Source organism: Cololabis saira, chromosome 17, assembly GCF_033807715.1.
Source record: "Cololabis saira isolate AMF1-May2022 chromosome 17, fColSai1.1, whole genome shotgun sequence".
Classification (NCBI taxonomy): Eukaryota; Metazoa; Chordata; class Actinopteri; order Beloniformes; family Belonidae; genus Cololabis; species Cololabis saira.
Window position 1 is genome coordinate 18,609,176 of NC_084603.1, and position 20,084 is coordinate 18,629,259.

A 20,084-nucleotide genomic window follows, 5' to 3' on the forward strand; every position below is an offset into this window, starting at 1 on the left:
GGAGGACAAACTATGTAAATCACATTTTTGTTCCGTAACGACGGGATCAGAATCTTATTGGCTCGTAGATCCACATGACACTGGACGGCTCATCGTGTACAGACACTGCAGAATCTAGTTCTTTCCTCCTTCTCTGAGTTGGCAGGCTGAGGGGAGACCACTCTATATATGTTAAAGCAAGAAAAAACCTGTTTTTCATAGGTCCCCTTTAAATAGTAGCAAACAGTAAATAGACAAATGTTGCTCTTATTAACATATATACAATTAACAAAAGGTAAAGGTGCAGCAGTATGAGGTAAAGCTTGTTTACTTCATCATCATATTTACACTGTTTTGTTCCACAGGAGCTCAAGCTGCCCTCCTACTCCGGTCATTCCCCTCAGCTCGGTTTGAGACGATACTTCGCCGACCTCATCGCCATCATCAGCAACCGCTTCAAGCTGTGTCCCGCAGCGCGACACCTGGCCGTGTACCTGCTGGACCTGTTCATGGACCGCTACGACGTCACGGTGCAGCAGCTGCACACCGTCGCCCTGTCCTGTCTGCTGCTGGCCAGTAAGTCTCACTGCTGATCTCACATCCCCAACACCCGAGCGTTTAGTCCCACACTGACTGCGTTTACATGCAGTCAAAATTCAGGTTATTGCTAATATTCCGGTTACTGAAACATTCAGAATATTCCGTTTACATGGTAATTAATCATTCGGGATATCTGGATCAAACCAGCGACGCACGGAGAACGTCACAACGCAATTCCCGTCATTTCTGCTTCTTCTTTCTGTATCCAAATTCAAAACAAATGCTGCTTCGCGCAACTTTTCTCTCACCTTCTTGTAAATCTTCTATCCCGGTACTTTCTACCGTCTACAAATGCAGAAATGTTCATATCCTTCATTCCATTTATGAAGTGATTAGTCTCCTCCTGGTCTCGTTTCTCCGTGTTTATAAGAACTTCCTGGACTCAAAAGACCAGGATTCCTTGTGAACAGAGCCTGTGCAGAAAACAAATTCCTGTTCCGTTTTATGGGGATATTCCGTTAGGCTAAACATGACCGAATATTCGGGTTTTAAAAGGAGTAACCCAGGGGTCATATTCAGGTTTTTAAAAACCAGAATATGAGCTGTCATTGACTGCGTTTTCATGCATCAATAAACCTTTTAAAACCCGAATATTAGCAATAACCCAGTTTTGCACGGCCATGTAAACACCATTAACCCCTTTGAATGACCCGAATTTGCTCATATTCGGGATACAGAAGTATACAGAAATAGAATACAGAAATATCCCCGCTGTTTCCCATCATCAGTTGCTAAATCGGCAGGACTAAGAGTCTCCAGTCTCTCGACGGCTCTGGTTGAACGGCCCGACAAACCATCTCTGATCGCGCTGTTTTCTTTACCGAGATCACAAGAAAAGCAAAGCAGTGATCTCCTCTCCATCCCGTGTTGCTGTCTTGTTTATTTATCTTTACTCCACCAACTCCAAATATTAATCACTTTTCTAAGCGAACGACGCGAACGCAGTTCAAAACAGCAGGTGTATCCGCCCCTTTAATCTGATTGGTTTACGAGTAAGTCGTGTTTTGTCCACTGCTCTGCGTCCCCCACGTGCTCTTATGATTGGCTGGAACAAAGGAAGACATCTGATTGGTTGCAGATCCTTCCGTGTTAAAAAAAACATATTTGTGGATCGAGTCACGTCAGAAGAGTCTCAAAAGTCACACACAAATCCAGCGCAGCTCAGAGACAAAAAAACATTTGTAAATCAGGTTATATTTGTGTGTGCATCAAAAATACATTTGTATATCTTGTCCTACGCATGTGTGAATTGTTCTGTGCATTTGCGAATCGGTGTGTGTATTTGTGAGTCGGTGTGTGCATTTGTGAATCGGTGTGTGTATTTGCAAAACAGTGTGTGCATTTGAGAATCGGTGTGTGCTTTTGTGAATCGGTGTGTGCATTTGCGAAACGGTGTGTGCATTTGTGAATCGGTGTGTGTATTTGTGAATCGGTGTGTGCATTTGTGAATCGGTGTGTGCTTTTGTGAATCGGTGTGTGCATTTGCGAAACGGTGTGTGCATTTGCGAAACGATGTGTGCGTTTGAGAATCGGTGTGTGCTTTTGTGAATCGGTGTGTGCATTTGCGAAACGGTGTGTACATTTGAGAATCGGTGTGTGTATTTGCAAAACGGTGTGTGCATTTGTGAATCGGTGTATGTATTTGCAAAACGGTGTGTGCATTTGAGAATCGGTGTGTGTATTTGCAAAACGGTGTGTGCATTTGAGAATCGGTGTGTGTATTTGCAAAACGGTGTGTGCATTTGAGAATCGGTGTGTGCATTTGTGAATCGGTGTGTGCTTTTGTGAATCGGTGTGTGCATTTGCGAAACGGTGTGTGCGTGTGTGCATTTGAGAATCGGTGTGTGCATTTGAGAATCGGTGTGTGCATTTGAGAATTGGTGTGTGCATTTGAGAATCGGTGTGTGCATTTGAGAATCGGTGTGTGCATTTGAGAATCGGTGTGTGCATTTGAGAATCGGTGTGTGCATTTGCGAAACGGTGTGTGCATTTGCGAATCGGTGTGTGCATTTGTGAATCGGTGTGTGCATTTGTGAATTTTGTCCTGTGCATTTGTGAAACGGTGTGTGCATTTGTGAATCGGTGTGTGCATTTGTGAATTTTGTCCTGTGCATTTGTGAAACGGTGTGTGCATTTGCGAATTATGAGACTGTTCTAGCTCCATACCTGAGCGTTTAGTCGCCACACTGATGTCACGGATCAAATTCCTCTTCTTCTCCTTCTTTGCTGCAGGTAAGTTTGAGGATCGGGAGGACCGGATCCCGAAGCTGGAGACTCTCAACGGGCTGGGCTGCATGAGCTCCATGAACCTGGTGCTGACCAAGCAGGGTTTGCTGCACATGGAGCTGCTGCTGCTGGAAACCTTCCAGTGGAACCTGTACCTCCCCACGGCCGCTCACTTCATAGAGTATTACCTGTCTGCTGCCGTCCATGAGGGAGATCTGCACGACGGCTGGCCCCTCACCCGCCTGGACAAGACCAAGCTGTACATGGCCAAGTACGCAGACTACTTCCTGGAGGTTTCACTGCAAGGTACACGTATTTATACATATTACTGGAAACACAGCTGCTGTCTCTTAAGGCTGAGCCTTCACTGAAGATCAAACACCTTCTTAATCATCACTATAAACCTTGTACTGCTCCTTCATACTTCCATATATGAGCTACTGTGTGGAAGTGTTGGGGGAACACATATAAAACAAACACGGATACAATATTCAAACTTCAAAGAAGAGCAATAAAAATGGTAAATTAAAGCTGCAAGCAGCGATGAACGGGCCCTCGCACGTGCAATTTGCACCAATAAAGGTCAAGGACTCAATACTGAGTCCGATGACACCACCCATGAGTCTTTATGTCAAACTATTAAAAAGTTATGGCAGAAAGTAGGAACTATCAAATATGGACCAATCAGATGAAGGGGGGGCGCACTTTTTGGCGTTTATCGTCGCCACGGTAACACTTTTGAAAGAGAAAAGTAATGCGCGTCGTCGCAGGATGGAGACGCACATTTTGATGTATAACACACTAGGGGTGGGCGATATGACCTAAAATTAATATCACGGTATTTTTCATCTTTTGAACGGTGACGGTATAATATCACGGTATTTTTTGGTACGTTTTGGGAGGAGTAGCCTGTCCTGTCCCTTTATGTGAATAAGGTTAATATTTTTATAATATAATAAGTAAATGGTAGTATCCTTTATATTATATTTATTTTATTATATTATATTTTAAATATTTAGTAAACTTGTCTTAAAATCTAATACTGAACCTCGGTTGGGCTGGTTGGACAGCGGGTGGTGGAAAATTTCCCTTCATTTTAAATCCAAAACTTGACAGGTTTATGCCATGAGTATGCATATACAGTAATCCCTTGTTTTTCGAGAGGGTTACGTTCCAAAAAGAGCCCGTGATAAGTGATATTCACATAGTAGCAACCCTTTTTTTTTTAAATAATTATTATACAAAGCTTCAAATTGCGGAGATCAGCACCGCCTCGCACGTATTTCACTGCTCTTCTGAGCCGCTCCATCCCGACTCGCGCTGCAGCGCCTTTTTCTTCTAAAGCCCGCGGTACAGGTGTGTTTTTTCGAGAGAACAACATGGTTATGGGTAATTTTTGTCACTCTTTTTTTCTTCTGGGCAAAAAGATTCTTTTAAACCGACATTCATTAATTTTTTCTCCATCTTGAAGTCGGTGATTCTGGTTGAAACAGCGCTCTGCGCTCCGCTGCCGTCAAAGACCCGCCCAGCTCTACTTCTGATTGGCCGGTGTTAGTTTGGTTGAGCGCCAGAGCTGCTTTCCTCTCATTCCATTGGTAGACGAACTCGGTTGACTCAACCTTTTTTTTCTCTCAAACCTTTTTTTTTTTTTTTTTTTTTTTTTAAAGCACTCAAACTCGCATGCCGAGAAAAAAAACTCTGTACGCCGGAGATCCGGCACGGTGCCGGAATACTTTAAGCCGTGCATTTCTTACTACTCTTGTCGTAAGGTGTAGCAGCAGTAAACGATGCCTGCAGTGAAAGCTGTAGTCTTGGGACGTGCACAGCACCAGCGGAGCAGCGGTCCCAGCAGCAGCTGCTGGTCCCACTTGCGCTCGTTTTGGCCCGGGTTGCCTCTTGATATTCACGGGCGTGCGTGTTTTTTAAGTGATGAAACAGGTTGCTTGTGTTTCCACCTCTTGCTGTCACAACACGGCAGCAAACCTTGCATATCACCGACGTTTTTAATGCCTTATTTAGGCTTATTATTTTATAATTGATTTATTACGGTATTGACGGTATTGCAAAATCCATGTCGTGGCGCAGTGTCACACCGGTGATGACTATGACACCGGTGTACCGCCCACCCCTATAACACACCTGGGTGCACGTTACGGTTCGGGCCGTATTAACTGCTGAAGAAATGGCATAAATTGCGCCAAAATGACACGATTAATTCAAAATGGCCGACTTCCTGTTGGGTTTCGGCCATGGCGCCAAGAGACTTTTCTTTAAGTTGTGACATGATACAGGTGTGTACCGATTTTCGTGCATGTACGTCAAACCGTATTGTGGGGCTTGAGGCACAAAGTTTTCTAGGGGGCGCTGTTGAGCAATTTTGCCACGCCCATTAATGCAAACCATGAAATATCACATTTATCACCAGGTCTGGCTTGGTGAAAAATTTGGTGACTTTTGGGGCACCTTTAGGGGGAAAAAAGGCCCTCATTTCGTCGGAAGAAAAACGAGGATAAAAACAAAAACAACATCTCCTACAGATACATTAGAGCCTTCGCACTGTCAGTGCTCGGGCCCTAAAAAAACAGCCTTTAGAGAATCAACAAACCCACTCTTCATCAAAGTGAGAACACTCAAATTCAAGGATCTGGTCGACTTCAAAACTATACAAATCATGCACAAAGCGATTCAGCATCAGTTGCCACAAGACATCCATAAGTTGTTTCAAATAAAAGAAAATAAACACAATCTCAGGGGAATATGTCATTTAAAAAAACAGCATGTACGAACAAACATCAAAACCCATTGTGTATCAGTGATGGGAGTTAATCTGAGGAACAACTGCAAAGATGAAATGAAATCATGCAAATCACCAAGTAAGTTTAAACAAATCTTTAAAATCAATACTCTTAATGGATACAAAATGGAAATGGACACATGAACAGCCAACTACCAAAGTGCCTTGCTCGGCTCAACCACCTTTTCTTTCTCTTTTATACTTTTCTTTTGAGTTCTGTGAAATGAAGAAATTGTAAAAACAGAACATTAGAAGAGGTAGGACTAGAAAAGTTTTTTGAAACTTCATCCTACACCCTTTCAAACAGGAAATATTTATCTACATTTAGATTTGTCTCTTTAATCTGATTATTTTTTGTTTTAACCTGTTTGAATAAATAAATCAAGATTTGAATAATATACAGACTTAATGCCACTTATTTGTGAACTGCTCTTTAAACCAACAAGAGAAAAATATGCATCTTTGAAGCCTGAAATCTGTCAAACTGTGGGAGTATTTTAAAAATGACCACCAGTGAAAAGTTAAAAGGGACGCCTTGATGAGTGGACATAATTATGAGAGGATTTGATTAAATGGGAAGTCCAACTGAAAAACGGACGCATAACACGACCCTGCTACGTTGTCTGGATTTGAAGATGATATTATATTTGCATATATATGGTCTGAGAGTAAATGCTGGAACTGTTTTTCCTCCCCCAGATCATGTGTTCTTGTGTTATGCTCCGTCTCTGGTGGCGGCTGCATGCGTGGCTGCTTCTCGTCTCGTCCTCCAGCTTACTCCCACCTGGCCGCCGCGGCTGCAGCGTCTCTCCGGATACGTGTGGGACGGCCTGGTGGCCTGCACCGACAAACTGCTCCTGTGGGTATCAACATATACCAACTAGACTAGTTTAGTTTATTTATTTTTCTCTCTTGCATTTAAATTAAGAGGAAATATCTGTTTAATTGTTTAATTCTATTACTGAATTGATCATTTTAGTGCTCAAGTACCGTATTTTTTTTTCAGTTTTTTTTTTTTTGCATTTGCTGTAGGATTTTGTAGCATTTCCTGTAGCGCAGCTCCATCAGGTAGATACGTAACTCAACCCCAGCCACTATAGTACGGTATTTTACCAGATATTTAGTGCGCCTTATAATGCGGTGCGCCTTATAGTGTGGACAATACGGTAACTTGAGTACAATACTTTCCGCACTATAAGGCACACCGCATTATAAGACGCTACCGTAGAGGCTGGGGTTGCGTTATCAGGCGGCTCGGTACAGTTCTGAAAACAGTCCACAGATGTTCCTGAAAGGGGAGGGCTAGTGGGGGCAGAGTCATTTACATTCCACCAGGAAGATTGTGACCAGAGCGATCGGCCAAAGCCGCCCTGTCAAGGCCAGATTATAGAATCAACAATTATATTGCAAAAACAGGCAGCCTCAGTAATTTTCCGTCTGCCTTCAGTCTCTGGTTCATCAATGGCAACTCCAATCAGACGAATTTGTGATCAATTTCCGCCAAGCCGAGCTTCCAACTTCTCCAAGGTCTTATCCATCTTGCCAATGAGCTCAAAAACCGCCGCCAGCCTGCGATTCTGTTCCAGAATCGCATCCAGTTTACGGCTTTGCTCCCTCAACGTTAAAGTCTGAGCGTTGGTCGCCTTGCTTGACCCTTCAGCCACGTCCGGCAGCTCTGAAAGGGCCAAAACAGCTGTCGACGACTTACGCGCTTGTCGGTAGACCAGGAATCCCCCTCCTCCGATTAAGAGGATAATCAAGAGAAATCCTGCTATCATAAATTTTCAGTATTTGTAGGAATCCATTGACTATCCAGCAAAAAATGTCCCATCGGGGCAAGAGGGCTCCATTACCCCCTGACTTCTTGTCGCAAAAATTGATCAATTGTGCTGAGAGACCAGTTAATCAATTCCATGATTGTAGAGTTTCGGAGGAGTGAAAAGGAGAGACTCTGAAGACGAGACAAACAAATGCAGTAGCAGGGCTGATAGATAAGGGAGAGGAGCAGAAAAAGCGTCCGCCTTCGTCGAGGGCCGGAAGAAGGATGAATCCAGAATGTATGACATTTTTGTTTTTTTAATTGCATTACAGAAAATAAAGGACTTTATCACAATATTCTAATTTTCTGAGACAGTCCTGTACACGAGGACGATTGCATGTATAAAATCCTTCGTCTCTCTAATTAACCCCGTCTATTTCCCCCCAGAGCACACGACAGTGATGTCAAAGAGGATAAGAAGCAGAAGTGCCAGCAGCAGCAGCAGCTGCAGCGTCAGCTGGGGCCGGCTCTGTTCCACAGCACCGGCCCGCCAGCCCCCGTGGCCCCCAGGGCCCCCGGGTCCACCTTGGCCACCGTTGCCCAGTACCTGCAGCTGCCCAGCGTGCAGGTCCAGTTCCCCCCGCCAGGCCCCCGCGCCCGCCGGCCCGGCTCCTTCCTCAGCCGGCAGGGCAGCACCCTGCCGGCCCCCAACGGCAGCACCCAGGCCGGCCCCCCCACGCTGGACCCCAAGGGGCCCGGCAGGGCCTACCAGGTCAGCGTGCACTACCCCTGCACCGCCCCCTGCACCGCCCCCTGCACCGCCCCGTGCTTCGAGAGGTGACGGCCGTGTTTCCCTCAGACGTAACGGGAAAAAAAACAGGCCTGTTTTTAATTTGAAGAAAAGACTCGACGACGTGATCGGTTCAGCACTTTGAACCCCAAGGTTTGCACCATGTGCAATATGTTCTGCTCTAGTTTGCAGATTCCTGCATCTTTTCTTTTGAGTTGTTTGAGATATCAAAGAGTGAATGTTGTGCCGAGAGTCTTGTATTTATTTAAGTAAAAATGTAAGTATATTACGTGCACAGATACTTTGTGGCTACTGTAAGTGCTAAGTTAAAAGGGCAGTAACAAGAAGGAATTTTTGTCAGTTTGTCTACTATGTTTCCCCCTGAGGGTTTTTTCTTTTTTAATGTATGTATATTTTGGAGCGATGTTACGAATTAAGGAGTGTTCTGCTGTAGATGTACGTCACAGTTTTAGGGAACGGCTGCTCCTGTCAGGACTGTCGTCCTCTGATTGTTTTAGGTACAATACTGACCTGTGTTTCCCAGATTGTGGTCCAGGTTTAGTTCAGTTTTTTGATGAATGTGACGGCGCCTGCAAACCTGCTATTGTTTGTTCTGTCACGTCTTTACTCCTTTAGAAAGTCCTGAAACACGCTGACTACAAACTGGACTGGTGGAATTTCTGTTTCAGCGATCACTGGAGGACTTTGAGTTGACGTTGTTTACGTGAAGCTTTACTTTATTTTGACTGCTGCTTTTCCACATCTCAAAGAGAAGTGTGCTGTTTGGTTTTGTTTTTTTTATTTTATTTTAAAGAGAAGTTCTGCATCCAGCAACCTAGCAGTTTACACGAGTAAATGTAAAAGAAATAATAACTGGTTACTTTAATTGTGAAAAAAAATTTATTTTTTTGTGTGGCACTTGTGATGGATTTATTTCTCCCCTTTTTTGTTAATTTTTACAAATTAACTCGGCCCATCGATGGAAAAGTAATCGACACGTCGTCTGTAGTTAACATGATTATTATTCTTCCTCACGAGGGAAAATGACGAGCCGTCCCCTTCCATCGCTGCCAACTACGGCTTTAAACCAGCGGTCGGCAAAACAAAATGTTTTAGAGCCATATTGGACCAAAAACACAAAAAACAAATGTCTGGAGCCGCAAAAAATGAAAAGTCTTGTATCAGCCTTAGAATGAAGACAACACATGCTGCATGTTTTTATATTAGTTAGAACTGGGGGAAGATTTATTTTTTCAGTGCAATTTTGAGAAAAAAGTCGAAATTTCTTGAATAAAGTTGAAATGTTGAGAAAAAAGGCGAAATTTCGACTTTATTCTTGAAATTGTATTCCAATATTAATCTCGATATTTCGAATTTTTTCTCGACATTTTGACTTTTTTCTCAAAGTGCACAATAAAAAAAATCTTCCCCTCAGTACAATCTTGAGAAAATAGTCGAAATAGTCAGAATTTTGTGAAAAAAGTCAATGTCGAGAAAAAGGTCAAAATTTCGAGAAAGAAAAGGAAAAAAAGAAGAAAAAACAGAAAAAAGAGGGAAAAAAAGGTCAAACATTTTTGAAAAAGCTCCAGGAGCCACTAGAGTGGCGCTAAAGAGCCGACCTAGACCCTCTAGAGCCGCAGGTTGCTGATCCCCGCGTTAAACCATTGAAAGTGGGACAAAGAGATTTTATTTCATGAATTTGTTTCGATCTGTTTTGAAGTTGGAGCACAGTACATCCAAGTGATCGCCGTCGTGGCGCTCGAAACCTGGAGACTGTTGGGGGGGGCTGATAAGAGGGAGGAGCCGAGGAAGGCGTTGAAGTTGAGGGAAGTGTGTGTGTTTTTCAGTAAGTGTCTGTGACGTGATTAGTCCGTGAACCTTCGCCCAGAGCTGCTCTCAGCCAAATGTCCTTGATGTTATCAGGCGGCTCGTACAGTTCTGAAAACAGGGTCCACAGATGTTCGTGGGAGAGGGGAGGGCTAGTGGGGGCAGAGTCATCTTGTTTACATTCCACCAGGAAGATTGTGACCGTAGCGATCGGCCAAGACCGCTCTGTCAAGGTCAGATTATAGAATCAACAATTATATTGAAACGGGCAGTCTCAGTAATTTTCCATCTGCCTTTAGTCTTTGGTTCATCAATGGCGACTCCAATCAGACGAATATGTGATCACTTCCCGCCAAGCCGAGCTTCCAACTTCTCCAGGGTGTTATCAATCTTGCCAATGAGCTCAAAGACCCCCGCCAGCCTGCGATTCTGTTCGAGAATCACATCCAGCTTACGGCCTTGCTCCTCCAACGTTAAAGTCTGAGCATGGACCGCCTTGCTTGATCCTTCAGCCACGTCCGGCAGCTCGGAAAGAGCCAGAACAGCTGTCGACGACTTACGTGTTTGTCGGTAGACCAGAAATCCCCCTCCTCCGATCAAGAGGATAATCAAGAGAAATCCTGCTATCATAAATCCAATTATGAAGGCGTCTTCAACATCCTCGACAGACAGAATTTTGAGGGGCTGATAAGAGGGGGGGCCGGGGAAGGCGTTGAGTTGAGGGAGGTGTGGTTATCAGCAAGTGCATGTGTAGCGATGAGTCTGTGAACTTCGCCCAGAGCTGCTCTTAGCCAATGTCCTTGATGTTATCAGGCGGCTCGGTACAGTTCTGAAAACAGGGTCCACAGATGTTTGTGGGAGAGGGGAGGGCTAGTGGGGGCAGAGTCACCTTGTTTACATTCCACCAGGAAGATTGTGTCGGCCAAAACCGCCCTGTCAAGGCCAGATTATAGAATCAACAATTATATTGCAAAAACAGGCAGCCTCAGTAATTTTCCATCTGCCTTTTAGTCTCTGGTTCATCAATGGCGACTCCAATCAGAAGAATTTATGAACAATTTCCGCCAAGCCGAAATTCCAACTTCTCCAAGGTCTTATCCATCTTGCCAATGAGCTCAAAGACCGCCGCCAGCCTGCGATTCTGTTCGAGAATCGCATCCAGCTTAAGGCTTTGCTCCCCAACTTTAAGTCTGAGCTTTGATCGCCTTGCTTGACCCTTCAGCCACGTCCGGCAGCTCGGAAAGAGCCAGAACAGCTGTCGACGACTTACGTGTTTGTCGGTAGACCAGAAATCCCCCTCCTCCGATCAAGAGGATAATCAAGAGAAATCCTGCTATCATAAATCCAAATATGAAGGCATCTTCAACGTCCTCAAAATCGCCAAGCACAAAGGCTTCCAATATTTGTAGGAATCCATTGTGTATCCAGCAAAAAATGTCCCATCGGGGCAAGAGGGCTCCCTTACCCCCTGTCTTCTGGTCGCAAAAATTTGGTTAATGGTTTGGTTTGGTTAATCAATTCCACGATTGTAGAGTTGTAGAATTTTCGGAGGAGTGAAAAAGAAGAGGCTAAAGGTTCAGTTCCATGCAGAGTCTCTGACATGAGCAGAAAATCACTTTATCAACAGTTGCACGAGTAAATAATTGACATGCATGTGAATCTATAAAAGAAAATGTCAGATTTTGGGAAATAAATGTGCTTAATGTCATTCAGCAGCTTGAAAAAGAATATGGAGGTATTTTAGTAGGTAACGGTGAACCACATGAGCCTCAGCTGGAATAAACACATTATCCGGTCTCTGGCAGAGCAGATGGAATCGTCGGAGTAACTTGGTCAGGAAATGCAGGGCAGCGTTTCATTTTACCAGCCGTGCAAGGAAGATCAAGGAAGGAGGAGAAGGAGGAAAGAAACCAAATTCTGCAGTGTCTGTACAGCCACCCGGATGATCCATCTAGTGTGATGTGGATCTACGAGCCGTTCAGATCCTGATTTTTGTTACGTAACCAAAATGCAAACCACGCCCACAACTCTAAAACCGTATAACTGCATGTGAGCGTCCGACTATCGTAGCACTGCGTGACATCGGACGCTCTCTGTCCATCTCCCTCCAGCAGCTGCCACTTTATTGAGGTTTTTTTAGTGAAATGAGGAGGAATCATAGAGATAACTTCTCATTTCAACTAACTGGATCAGCCGTTCCTCATCATGACTGTTTCCTACAGCGCTTTCAACCGGCTTTCAACGCGAGCGACAGGAAGAGAATAGAAGCAGGGCGTCCGACAAATGTTCAGCTCAAAACGGCCAGTTAGGACAGTCCAATAGAAAATAAAGCAATGGAATTGATTTTGTCGCTGACGCTCGCTCTCATCACATGCAGTTAGGACACGGTGTAAATAACTCCGCCGGCCGGAGCTTCCGCCATTTTTTCGTAGAGGTGTATTGCGGCATTCGCGTACGGTGGCCGAGACCCGCCATTGCTGAAAATAAAAGTAACGCTGCAAACAGAAAAAAAACGCAGCTGCAAATAAAATAAAAAAACAACGCAAATAAAAAAGCCACAAAGGGGGTGAATTACCGGGGACTATTTTTGCCGATGCACCGGTGTAGCGACGTTGAACACTAACCTTTTCACTTATTTTCTCGTCCGTTGTTCTTCTTATTCCTCGCTCTTCTTATTTCTTCCTTTTCACTTACGTCCTCTTCGTCTTCTTCTTCTCCTCTCACGTAAAAAACACCGGTGCATCAGCAAAAATAGTCCCCGGTAATTCACTGTGAATGTGGCTTTTTTATTTGCGTCGTTTTTATTTTTATTTGCAGCGTTTCTTTAATTTTCAGCAATGGCGGGTCTCGGCCACCGTATTCGCGTCATCACGTCAGGCAGCCAATCAGCACAGAGCCTCATTATCATAGCCCTGCCCACTCAGGATCCTGCATAGATAATGAGGTTAGAGAATGGGAAGATAAAGACATGGTTTAGAGGCTGAATTTCTAATTTATTTAGCAAAAACAATCAAAAGCTTGTTTTTAAGACATTCGAAGCCTGTTTAAAATAGATATTAGATGCTATAATAGGTCCCCTTTAACTTTGGTGAAGGACATTTCCACCTCTTCTCCCAGGGACGTCCATCCGTTTCTCAAGGACGCAAAGTCTCAGAAAAGTGGTCGGCTGCTGGACTGGACCTTTGTATTTTAGTGAAGTGAAATGGATTGAAACATGTCGGGTTTGATAGGAATAAGTTTGGTCTATAGCTGAACTAAACTCAACTCGTTTGCTGACTTTTTCTTTCTAATTTGGGGTTGTACAGGAATGACATAGCAGCAGTTAAATGCAGCCTTCTGTAAGCTTTAAATATCCACTGGGCTTACATCAAATACATCAAAATACAACAATAAAAAACACTTTTCTGAACTTATCAATATGACTCTGTCCTTCACAGGATAAGTAAAATGGATCACTGCAAAAACTCACAATCTTAACAAGAATATTTGTCTTATTTCTAGTTAAAATGTCTCATTTTAGTAAAAAAAAATCTCATTACACTTAAAAAAAGACTCAAAAACAACAATTTTCACCTGTTTCAAGTAGATTTTCACTTGAAATAAGTAGAAAAATCTGCCAGTGGAACAAGATTGTTTTGCTTGTAATGAGAAGATAAATCTTGTTCCACTGGTTTCAAATTTTAAGTGAAAATTTACTTGAAACAGGTGAAAATTGTCAAATAAGTAATTTTTCTGGTGTTATTTTTCTGGTGATGACTCTAAATGTTGAAATAGCAGTAAAACCACATTCATTGATGAAATGACATAAGGGATGGAAAGGGGGGATGGCAGTTTTACAGGGAGGATGATTTGGACTGTTTTTATTTCAGGGGGGGATGATTTGGACCGTTTTTATTTCAGGAGGGGATGCCATCCCCCCCTCAACTCCAGTACTGACTGGGAGACTAAATAAAGCACCAAAGCAAAAAGTATCGTCAATCATTCAAGAATTACACGGACGCCTCACACCGGAGCAGCCGCCTCAGTCAAAGGTAAAACCAGCTTTATTGGGTGTTAGGTTTATTAATGATGGCGTGACAGGAGCAGGAAAAGAGAGACCCGTATTTTTCTGGTGTTATTTTTCTGGTGATGACTCTAAATGTTGAAATAGCAGTAAAACCACATTCATTGATTAAATGAAATAAGGGATGGAAAGGAGGGATGGCAGTTTTACAGGGGGGGTGATTTGGACCGTTTTTATTTCAGGAGGGATGCCATCCCCCCTCATCCCCCCTCAACTCCAGTACTGGTTGTATTTTTCCTTTAACTTGTTATTTAAGCACCACATCTTAACCTTCCCAAGGAAAGGTCTGGTCCTCTGGCTGGAACACGCTGCTGAAACCAAACCCTTCCTAACCAGTGAAAGTCCTGCGTCCTGCGTCACACCTGAGAGGTGAAAGCTGCACAGTCTTCATCGTCTCTGCTCTGTGATTTTAATTTCTCTGAGTAGTCGTAATCCCTCTTTGTGCAGAGTATTTAACCACCACTTCATCTGCTCTGTGAGAGCAGAGCAGCAGATGAGGAATTCAATATTCAGATGAGTTACATACTCTCTATCATTTGAGTGGCAGACTTCTGTTGCAAAGCTTTTATTGTCTGCCATCTTTAGCAATATTGATTTGATTTGATTTGAAAATGTTATTTCTAACATGCATGAAAAGAAAGAGTACAAAAAAGTAAAAAAAACAGAATACAAATACATTCTTACATATAAGCTGAGTTTCAATAAGCTTACTTATGAAACACCCATACTTAGTTTAATAACTGTTCAATACAATGATATAATACTCATATGTATATATAAATATAGTCAAAATCAAACAAATCAAGGCAAAACAAAAGAAAACAAAGCAAACGCCCATCATTTAGTTGTGCTACTATGTATGTATGTAATAATAGAAGTAATTATAATATATAGTATTACATTATCATTACTTTACTATAATACTACAATATAATAGAGAACAATAGACAGCAATGGTATAACAATATACTTGAATAACTATATAAGAGTAGATATGCTATATATACTGGTTCACATATTTACCTCCAATTATATACATAAAAATTACTATAAATCTATATATCTACATATAACTATAAATCTATATATATTAATAGAGATATAGATACTTGGTCTGTTTGTGCATGTCAGACTGTAATACAGGGGAAATCCTGCAGAGGGCAGTGTGTGCAACATTTTTCCTGACGTGCTCCATCTCTTTGGATGCCTTGGGTTGCCTCCTTTCACAAATAAAAATAAGGGCCACCCAGATTTCAGCAGCGCAGGCGCCAAAAAAAGGGACATCCCAAAAACTTCTAAACTGAATAGAAATAGGTTTATTTTATATGAAAAAACAAAATGCTTTGATTTAAAGTTTAAAGTGCTTTAATAGCATTGAACTTGCACGACTGTACAGACAGACAACCATACTAGCAACTGGAATAGCCTCCTATGCTTGTATGTCCACATCAGCCAAGATGTATAATATACATACAGATCTACATAAAATTAGAATATGGTGTAAAAGTTAATTTATTTCAATAATTCAACTAGAATATGGTGTAAAAGTTACCGTAATTTATTTCAATAATTCAACTTAAAAGGTGAAACTAATACATGTATATTACATATTCTTATTACAGGCAAAGCAATATATGTTAATCCTTTATTTGTTATAATTTTGACGATTGAATTGTTTATTGATTTCATAATCTAATTTTTTGAGATTTTTTATTTGGAGTTTTCATAAAATGTGAGCCATAATCACCAAAATTATAACAAATAAAGGATTAACATATATTGCTTTGTATGTAGTGGGAAATAATATATTTGTTTCACCTTAAGTTGAATTTACTACGAATTAAGTTTTGCAATATATATATATATATAATTTTCCGACCTGCACCTGTATATTATTACATTAATAAATAAGAGCATAATATGTGTCTGTATTGGTTCAATACGGAACGCACATTTTAATTCCCAATTACGGAACAATTCCGTATTTCAAGGGACGGGTGGCGACCCTGGTTGTGTAAAACAAAATGACCTCTGCCTCCTCAGACACTGGACTGGGATCTTAATGCTCGTCCTAGTTCTTATTCTGATAAATTACTGTTCAAAAGTCATGTTTTCACGTGCAGAATGCTCTTCTCGGTTTTGAAAGTGGGACAGCTTTGGGAAGCTCAGCACCAAATATGTATCATGTTTGTGTCACCAGCGTTCTCTTTTACGCTTCAGACCTTCACTCCCCCTCACATCAGTCCTGCATGGACACGTTTCCCCTGATCTTCATTGTCTGCTCGTTCCCCCTGAAGGAAGGAAACTTGAAGGCGTCAGACGTGACCGTGGAAAGGATTGGCCTTATTCCTCCCTCTTTAACCTTCCTTAGTTCCTTCACCTCCCCTCCTCTCCTTTCCTTCCTCATCACAGAGACGGGTCTCTCTTTTCCTGCTCCTGTCACGCCATCATTAATAAACCTAACACCCAATAAAGCTGGTTTTACCTTTGACTGAGGCGGCTGCTCCGGTGTGAGGCGTCCGTGTAATTCTTGAATGATTGACGATACTTTTTGCTTTGGTGCTTTATTTAGTCTCCCAGTCAGTACTGGAGTTGAGGGGGGGATGGCATCCCCTCCTGAAATAAAAACGGTCCAAATCATCCCCCCCTGAAATAAAAACAGTCCAAATCATCCTCCCTGTAAAACTGCCATCCCTCCTTTCCATCCCTTATGTCATTTCATCAATGAATGTGTTTTTACTGCTATTTCAACATTTAGAGTCATCACCAGAAAAATAACACCAGAAAAATAACTTATTTGACAATTTTCACCTGTTTCAAGTAAATTTTCACTTGAAATAAGTAGAAAAATCTGCCAGTGGGACACGATTTATCTTCTCATTACAAGCAAAAAAATCTTGTTCCACTGGCAGATTTTTCTACTTATTTCAAGTGAAAATCTACTTGAAACAGGTGAAAATTGTTGTTTTTTCCAGTGATGAGTCTTGTTTTAAGTGTAATGAGATTTCTTTTTACTAAAATGAGACATTTTAACTAGAAATAAGACAAATATTCTTGTTAAGATTGTGAGTTTTTGCAGTGATCCATTTTACTTATCCTGTGAAGGACAGAGTCATATTGATAAGTTCAGAAAACTGTTTTTATTGTTGTGTTTTGATGTATTTGATGTAAGCCCAGTGGATATTTAAAGCTTACAGAAGGCTGCATTTAACTGCTGCTATGTCATTCCTGCAGTATTTCTGCAGGTGTTTTGGTCACTGCTATTATTTGTAATATATTATATTATTTGTAATCAGCACAAATTATCTGTCCACATATGATAAAATCCACCATCCCCCCTGATATTTTTGTACAACTCCAGTACTGCTCCCGGTGTCTCAGTGACACACGCCGGCCTAGAATAAGTTAGTCATTTCTCAGTCTTCAGTATGTGAATAACAGCCGTTCCTGTTATAAAACGACGTGTTAAAGTTCGTCAGAATCAAAGCTCTATCACACCCTGATTAGATCAGTTTATGATAAGACAGACGTCCTAAAATAGCGTTTCCAGTATGAGGTATGAGGTATGAGAGCGTCGGCTCCTGACAAAGGTTTCCTGTGGAGGAGGAAGGACGGGATTCTTTCCCTCCCAGTCTGTGCAGAGAAGTTTAAACCAGTAGGAGGGCTAAGATCCATGACTCCATACAGCAAGTTTTACCACTCTGCTTTCTTAAAAATGAGTATTTATCCTCCCGTGGTGACGTAGGAGAGTTAAGAATAAGGTTTTAGTTTGTTGTTTGACTTCTGCGGTTGAGGTGAAGCTAGAAAACCACACCAGAGACTTTGTTAAGACCAGTACTCGAGTTGTAAAAAACAATCAGGCAATTTTAATATTGCTGATTATGGCTTACATTTTAAGATTAAGATTCCCAGAATATTGTAATTTTTTGAGATAGGATATTTGAGTTTTCTTAAGCTGTAAGACATGATCAGCAATATTAAAATAATAAAAGGCTTGCAATATTTCAGTTGATTTGTAATGAATCCAGAATGTATGACATTTTTGCATTACAGAAAATAAAGGACTTTATCACAATATTCAAATTTTCTGAGACAGTCCTGTATTTCTAATTTCTATATTTCTATATTTGCAGCTACATTTTTTATTTATATTAAAGTGGGGTAGTTTTTATTTTACTCTTACACAAATATAGACTGAAATAGGCCTACAGTTCACAAATTAAATTATTTCAAAGTGCACCTACAAATGCACGCTGCACTTCCGTTGTTATATTTAGTGGTTGTAACAGCTAAAATAAATAAAAGATGAAAACTTTTAAAATCTCTGTTATTTCTTGCGGGCCCTGACAGTTGCTTGTTTTGTAGAAGTCGGGGCAAAATGGCTCTTTTGATAATACAGGTTGCAGAAACCTGAGTTAACAGGAAAACTTCAGGAACTCTGGATGTAGGAGATGGACAGGAACAGACAACACTAACAAAAATAAGAGATAAGTTAATATAAATGTGTTCTCATGGGATCTTTAAACATATTTGAGGACTTTTATACACTGTACTAGATTTTTACTAAATTGTACTAAAGGTTTTTCTTGAGATGAACCACCAGATTGACCCAGAAAATCAGCTTTTCAGCAAACATCCTTTTGAAATACTGGCATTTAATGTCGAATGATCCTTCACTTAGTAATACATTTAAAGACTCACCTTTGTTTGTGTATAGACGGGGCCCCAACTTCCGCAACAGGGTGGTCAGGGCCGGTATACAAACTGCTCCTAGTCAGACCCTCCTGGCACCTTTGAGAAATGGCAACTATCCATGCGGTAATTGTGCCCAATGTAACAATACGCATAAATCTTTTGACTTTAAACATCCCAGGTCTGGAAAAAGTTACCCGGTGAGAGGTTTCATTACATGTAACACCAAACATGTGATTTACATACTCAAATGCCTCTGCGACATGGTGTATGGAGGCAAAACTATACGTAGTCTGAAGCAGAGAATTAGTGAACATAAAAGTTCCATCAGACGTGCTGATCCTAACTATCCAGTTGCCAGCCATTTTAATGCTTTGTCTCATCCCATCTCTTCCCTCCGTTTCCAGGGAATTGAGCATGTACAGGTGCCAAGAGGAGGTGACATTGACAGAATATTATGTTGAAGCTCTTTTGGATACACACATTGGACTCTCTTTACCCTAAGGGCCTAAATGTTGAGTTTGACATGAGTGTTTTGTTATAATATGGATTTGTGTAGATCTGTCGTGGACCTATTATGGTAGGGCTAAGGGCACTGCATTTTATGAAGATTTGCCTGATGTTTATGCAATGTCTTCACCCTTTATTGAGTGGCATGTGTATATATATATTTTTTTCTTTTTCTTTCTCTATGGTTTAGTCTTTTTCTCTTTTGTCTAGTTGTTCTTGTCAGCATATGGTTCTTGTGCAATGTTTCTTTTACTTGTACTCTATTGCTTTGTAGAGAGGACTACATTTCCTGCTTCTGAACTACATCTCCCATCTTGGTGGGAGTGGTGCAGCAGGTGCTGCTGATTGCCTTGATGAACCACATAAGATTGTTCATGGAACTCATGTGCTGACTATTACCCTGATGAAGGTCTTCTGACCGAAAGCTTGGTTGGTTTATTAAAGATACTTGCATTGATCCAAGTGTGCAGATCCTCTTTTTTACATAACACACATCCTTTTAAAATGGTTGAAATCCACTGCATCTGTAATCTTGAAAAGAGTACTAGTACTAATCCTAGTACTAATCCTAGTACTAATACTAGTACTAATACTAGTACTAATACTAGTACTAGTATTGGGGCGACGGGTTCTGCAGGTCCAGTGTAAAGCTGCGTACCGTAAAGATCTTAATCCTCCAGGACAGAGGAGTAAATACTGATGGTTGTTACGTCTCAGTGAAAAGGAGCTTTGCCTCAAACACACAGAACTACTTACTGCTGCTCTGAGGCCTTTAAGTTCAGTTTAAACTGATTATGTTCTCAAATATCTGCACGTTAGGCGTGTTGCTGTTCTACTTCCATCT

The 20,084-nt window shown here is 41.6% G+C and overlaps 1 protein-coding gene across 1 annotated transcript in view; it reads left to right on the top strand.

Annotated features, from left to right (window-relative positions):
• ccnj (cyclin J) overlaps nt 1–8,199 on the top strand; it is a 10,904-nt gene extending 2,705 nt beyond the window's left edge. The window contains exons 2-5 of the mRNA XM_061746103.1: nt 345–555; nt 2,812–3,111; nt 6,299–6,458; nt 7,806–8,199. Of these exons, the coding sequence (XP_061602087.1) occupies nt 345–555; nt 2,812–3,111; nt 6,299–6,458; nt 7,806–8,199 (1,065 nt within the window). The remainder of the gene's footprint in view (nt 1–344; nt 556–2,811; nt 3,112–6,298; nt 6,459–7,805) is intronic.
• Nucleotides 8,200–20,084: the final 11,885 nt, after the last annotated feature.